The sequence below is a fragment of the Manacus vitellinus genome, unplaced genomic scaffold (assembly GCF_001715985.3).
Source record: "Manacus vitellinus isolate BGI_N305 unplaced genomic scaffold, ASM171598v3 scaffold_128_pilon, whole genome shotgun sequence".
Lineage (NCBI taxonomy): Eukaryota > Metazoa > Chordata > Aves > Passeriformes > Pipridae > Manacus > Manacus vitellinus.
This window is the reverse complement of record NW_021938941.1, coordinates 113,043-119,353: the sequence shown is the minus strand read 5'-3', so window position 1 is coordinate 119,353 and position 6,311 is coordinate 113,043. Positions and strand designations below refer to the sequence as shown.

Genomic DNA, 6,311 nt, shown 5'->3' with positions numbered 1-6,311 from the left:
CTCCAGGCTGAGCCCCCCCAGCTCCCTCAGCTCCTCCTGCTGCTCCAGCCCCTTCCCAGCTCCCTTCCCTTCCCTGCCCACGCTCCAGCCCCTCCCTGTGTCTCCTGTGTGAGGGTGCCCGTGGATCCAGCCTGGCCAGATCCCTCTGCAGGCCCTTCCTGCCCTCCAGCAGACCCACATCCCACCCACCCTGGTGTCATCCACACCTGACTGAGGTGCCCTCAATCCCCTCATCCAGATCATCAATGAAGGTGTTAAACAGGGCTGGTCCCAGCTCTGACCCCTGTGTAACCCCACTGGAGCCCATTCCCAGCTGGATGGGACTCCATTCCCCACCTCTCCCTGGGCCCAGGATTATCCCAGCCAGGAACACACTGTCCAAGCCATGGGCTGGACAGGGGCACTTTTCCTTTGGGGGGGGAAAGTCCTCAGCCTGGTCACTGCAGCTGCCAGAGTTCTGGGTCAGCAGGACAGGTCTCCACTGCCATGTTGTGCTGCACACTTTGGCAAACACAGCAGGAAGAAGCAGTGGGACAGCAGTGAAATTCTGGGGATCATTTTGCCAGGAATTGCTTGGTTCAATATGTGGGAGACCTTCATTTTGAGCAACATGAGCTGGGAGGATGTTCACAGATGCCCAGATCTGATCTCCTCGTGCTGCAGCCGTGTAAACCCTTCATCAATAAATCATAGTGCACTTCAGGGTTTCTTTAGTCTCTGCCAGGTCAGCCGGAAAGCTGGCCCAGAAATTCCTTTCTCTGTGGGTTAAACCTCTAATATGATACAGCCTATGCATATTTTAATGTTGGCACGAGAGTAATTCAAATAGATTTTTCACTTTCCTCGTGCCCCTCCTCTCCCCAGTCCCACAGGGGACCTCCTTTGTGCTCACTTTGCAGCCCAACCATCCGAGCTCCCTCTTCATTTTCCTTGGCTGTCTCCGTGATCCCTGCCCACCTTTATGTGAGCCTGGAGTTTGTGCCCGTGCCTGTGCCCACATCCAGCATTTATTGCACCCCCAGAGCTCTGTTCCCCCCTCCCTGAGGTTTGAACAGAGGGATGGGGAGCCCGGGCAGCAAACACGGCCGCGGGCTCTGACTGTCTCCTGCCGTTTGCTCAGGGTGGATCCAGCACTCCTGGGCACTGGGAGAGCCATAACTCACTTCCTCTGTTTGCCTCAGCCCGGCCCTAATCTCCCATCCATTAGGAGTTATCTCTGAATAATGAATGGAGAATCCATTAAGGAGGGGAAAGGGCAGCTGGAGGATTTATTTAAAAAGAAAGAAAGGGAGACACTCCTCCGGGTTCTTTGCTTTTTTCCCTCCCCAGCTTTTTTCTTCCATCAGCTGAGCTCCAGTTGCCAGGAAAAGCACTGGAGGAGTTAACCCAGGGAGGTGGTTGTAGGATGTGACAAGCAGGGAGTAGCAGCTCCCCGTTGCCAATGCCAAGTTGTGTCAAACCCGCTGAGAATTGTTCCCGTGACGGCTGCTAGATCCTCCAGGAGGGGGGAATCACAGATCCCAAACATTTGGTGGGCTTGGGAAGGCTTTTCCAATGCTGTCCTGCATGATAGGAGCCAGTGAGAGGGAGTGACTTGGGGGAAGGTGCTGGCAAGTGGGTACAGAACTCACGGAGAAAAGAAATGAGATGTGAGGGGAGATCCATGGAGATGATTTGCAGGAGTTTGTCCTGAGTGTGGTGACAGGCAGTGTTTTCTGGAGTCATGGAATCAGAATGGTTTGTGTTGGAAGGGACATGAAAGATCATCCCATTCCACCCCCTGCCATGGGCAGGGACACCTCCCACCAGCCCAGGTTGCCCCAAACCCCATCCAACCCAGCCTTGGACAGTCCCAGGGATCCAGGGGCAGGCCACAGCTGCTCTGGGCAGCCTGTGCCAGGGCCTCCCCACCCTCCCAGGGGAGAGTTCACAGCTGGGAGAAGGGGATGGGTTGTGGTTCTTGGGTTTGGGATCAGCCAGGAAAGGTGAAGCTGTGAGGTGTAAGTCACATCAAGGAGTGGGTTATGGTTGCCATTGCTTCTGGCTGACTGCAGGAATGTCACTGGAAAAGTCCTGTGGAATTCTGAGCAGCCAAAGGCAGAGTCAGAGCTCAGTGTGTGCCACCAGTCCTCACATGGCAGAGCAGTCTGCCTCCTCCTCGGGGCAGGGAGTGGGATGAGGGAAGAGGCCTGTCTGGGGAATATCCCTGTGTGGGGCTGGAGCAGCGCCCTGGACGTGCTGGGACAGGGCCAGGCTGGAGGAGCCCACAGGGAGGGGCAGGGGAGGCCACCTGAGGCCTTTGGCCACTGAGTGAGGGCTGGGGAAGGTCTCCAGCAGCATCTTTTGGGAGTAGTGTGGGTGTCCCTGGATGTTCTGTGGAGCTGGGAATGGACTGGATTCGCCTCCCGAGGCCACAGCCAGCGATCCAGGCCTCGGCATGGCACGGCCTGTTAGGACATCCCTGAGCAGGGAGTGCTCCAGTTGGGACCTGCCCCTGGTCTTCCTCCTCTGCTCATTGCCCTTCCCTCGGTGTTGGCAGTTCCTGGAGCAGATAAGGGATCAGCTGCCTGTGTGCTGGAACAGCCTCTGGGGTCGGAGCCAGACCAGAGCCGTAACACTCATTGAGCAGAGAACTCAGAGCATTTCCTGCACCTCAGGAGCTCTCCTCCGTGGCATCTGTGCATCTCGAGGCTTTCCATTTACTCCCCAATTCCAGCTGATCCTTGGCCAGAAATCCAGTGTGGGAACAAATTGAATTGGCAGCTCCATGTCTGAACGGTGTCACTGAGAACTGCCCCTAAACCTGGATCTGCTGGGGTCGTGTCCTCTGAAAGACACTGTGGAACACGAGTTTAACTCCTGGTTCTCCATTTACTGACAGGTTTGTTTAACCAATCCTCATCCATCCTTTCAAAGATCCCAGGATGAGATGGGACAGTCCAGGCTGTCATTAATGCTGCAGGATCAATCTTCAGCTTGCAGACATCAACACTTAACATTACAGCACTTCTCTGTTTAGGTGTCCTACACTTGGACTGAACACTTCAGGAAAATACATCTGTAAGATCAAGTAGAATCTTTATAAAACTGATCCAAGCCCAAATTCCTCTCAGTGTTGAGTCTGAGGGTCAGGAAATGCCTGTGACTGTCTCAGCAGCTGCTAGGCCATCGTGGCAGTGGCACAGCTGGGTCGGGTCCTTGTGGGTTGCAGTTCCAGGCTCCTGGAGACCCTGGTGCATCCCCTGGGGATGGTGCAGCAGAGCACACACACTGAGGGATGCCCTGGGCTGCTTCCCTGACGTGGCTGTGCCCGTTTTCCCCAGGGACACGGCGGGGCAGGAGCGGTTCCACACCATCACCACCTCCTACTACAGAGGAGCCATGGGCATCATGCTGGTGTACGACATCACCAACGCCAAGAGCTTCGAGAACATCAGCAAGTGGCTCAGGAACATAGATGAGGTGGGTGATGGGGCTGAGACCCCACACTGGGGGTGTGGTGAGCACTGGGCATGGGAGGGGTACCCCAGAGCTCGGGCTCTGCTCCCCCCTGGCAGAGGGTGAACACTCACCCAGGGCTTGGTGCTGGGCTTCAGGTGTCCTGTGTGCCCCCCAGCTGCCCCTTCAGCACTGCCAGGAGGGGCTGGGACTCTGCACAGGGGCCAGGGGTGTCCCAAAATACCAGCTTTGCACGTGGGCAGACTCTGTGTCTGTGCTGGGGAATGGAGGGAGGGGAGGAGCTCGCCTGGAACTGGGAGCAGCAGGTTTGGGAGCAGCTGCCAGCACCAAAGCCCCGAGCTGGAGAGGAGCTGCACAGTGTGTCAGCACTCAGAGTAACTGTTTTCTGAGTGTCACTGTGTAAATCCTCTAAGTATTGTGTATATATATAACCTCCACTCCCCAAAAACCATGTTGTGAGGTATTTGGGAGGTCCCCCTGGCTGCTGCAGGTGCCGTGGCACCTTCTGCTGGGAATGTTTGTGGAGCTGATTATTGCCCTTGGCACAGGAGAACCAGGACAGGGAGGCTGGGAAGTTTCAGGCAAGGTCAAGTGAAGCAGAAGAAGCTGCTGGGGGAGCACAAAGTGCCTGGGTGCCCAAGAGTTCATCCTCCAGGAGCTCTGAGGCGTTTAAGAGGGCGGCACAACTGGTACTTCTTGCTTTTGTGATGCTGCTCCCAAATGGAATAGGTGTTTGGGTTTTCCTGGGAGGCATGGGGGTGGCCCTGCAGAACTGGGCACGGCAGATCTGGGCTGGCAGGCACTGCCCAGGGCAGCACTGAGGGCTGGGGAAGGCAGTAGAGCAAACATGGGATGTTGGGATTTGGATTTCCCAGCGTGAAAAATGGGGAACCATCCTGTTTGTGGAAAGTTGCAGCGTGGTGGGAACAGGAGGGGGGATAAGGCAGCACAGGAAGAGACTCAGCAACGAGTTGAATGTAAGCTTGGAACTGAGGCCTTGAGCTTCTGCAGTGGCTTTGTTAAAAACTTGCTGGTGTCCAGGTGAGTGATGGGCCCCATTCACCCCCTGGGGGCTGAGAAGTGCTTTTGGTGCCCTCATGTTTTCAGTCTGTGTCACACAAACCTGGGCAGCTGATTTCAGGGGCACTGTGGGGGCTGCTCAGTGACTGTGGCTTTAAAAGGGACGTTTGACACCTCAGGAAGCTTTCTTTTATTGTGGGAGAAGCTCAGTGCTGGAGTGTGTCTGCAGAAAGCACGGAGTTGTTTGGGTTGGAAAAGCTCTGAGACCACTGAGTCCAACCCAGCCCTGCCCAGGCCACCCCTGACCCCTGTCCCTAAGTGCCACATCCACAGGGCTTTCAAATCCCTGCAGGGATGGGGACTCCACCCCTGCCCTGGGCAGCTGTGCCAGGGCTGGGCAGCCCTTTCTGGGAAGAAATTATTCCCAGGTCCTTTTCCAGCTTTCCAGCTCCTCTGTCCCCAGCCTGGAGCGTTCCATGGGGTTGTGGTGACCCAGGGGCAGGACCTGGCACTTGGCCTGGGTGTCCCTCACACCACTGACCTCAGCCCATGGATCCAGCCTGGCCAGATCCCTCTGCAGGCCCTTCCTGCCCTCCAGCAGGAAGTAACCCTGTGTAACCCCTGTGTAACCCACTGGAGCCCATTCCCAGCTGGATGGGACTCCATTCCCTGGGCCATCAGCCAGGTTTATCCCGGTGAGAGCACACCTGTCCAGGCCATGAGCAGCCAGTTTCTCCAGGAGACTGCCATGGGAAATGGTGTCAGGGCCTTCTTTGAAGTCCTGGCAGCTGCATCCACAGCCTTTCCCTGATCCATAGGAGGAGATCAGGCTGGTCAGGCAGGACCTGTCACAAAGCCAGGCTGGCTGGGCCTGACCCCCTGTTTGTCCCGTGTGTGCTGTGTGATCACACTCAGGATGAGCAGGGTGACAGGCCTGGAGTTCCCTGGATCCTCCTTCCAGCCCTTCCTGGAGATGGGCCTCACACTGGCACCTCCAGGTGTGTGGGACCACCCTGGTTAGCCAGGTCTGGTGAGAAATGATCCATATCCCCCTGCCAGGGGCTGAATCCTGGATTCCTCATCCCTGCCCAGGCTGACCCTGTGTCCTCCTGCCCTGACACTGTTCAGGAAACACCGACCCCTCACCTCCCTGGTTCCCTTTGCTGACCCCTCATCCACTCTCTGGCTTTCCAAACCTGTTCTCCTTCTCTCCCACATTTCTCTCTGGGTCCTGCCTCCCTGTTTTCCTCCCCAGTCCCTCTTCCTCCCCTGGCTCACCCTTCTCACTGTGGAGCAGCAAAATGGGGAGGAGAAAACACTTAACCAGCTCTAGGAGGTAATTAGGAGGCTGGGTTTTAGTTACAGCTTCTAACCAGTGCACAGAGCTCAATTTTGGCAGCTGTAGATGTCACCAAACCCGAGCTGTGGGTGTTGGCCTGGCCACAGCAGAGTGGGGCAGGTGTTTGGTGCTGGCTGGGGGAGGTGTGACCCTGTCCCTGTGTCCTTGACCCTGTCCCATGTCCTTGACCCTGTCCCCTGTCCTTGCAGCACGCCAACGAGGACGTGGAGAGGATGCTGTTAGGAAACAAGTGCGACATGGAAGATAAAAGAGTTGTCCCTAAAGCAAAAGGTGAACAGGTGAGTGTCACACTAAAACTTCCTTATCTGAGTCAGCAAAGCACTGCCAGGGCTCCCCGCCAGCTCCAGGGCTTGGGACACCCCGTGGGATGTGACAGGGAACAAACACAGGACCTGGATTTGCCAGTGGGTTGTGAGTCCTGGGAATGTTTCCTTGGAGCTGCCATGAATGGGATGAGTTCAGCTTCTTTCGA

General features: G+C 56.3%; 1 protein-coding gene across 1 annotated transcript in view; it reads left to right on the top strand.

Annotated features, from left to right (window-relative positions):
• The window catches only part of RAB10 (RAB10, member RAS oncogene family), a 14,030-nt gene that overhangs the window by 4,260 nt on the left and 3,459 nt on the right, over positions 1–6,311 (top strand). The window contains exons 2-3 of the mRNA XM_018067923.2: positions 3,324–3,462; positions 6,028–6,117. Coding sequence (XP_017923412.1) covers positions 3,324–3,462; positions 6,028–6,117 — 229 coding nt within the window. The remainder of the gene's footprint in view (positions 1–3,323; positions 3,463–6,027; positions 6,118–6,311) is intronic.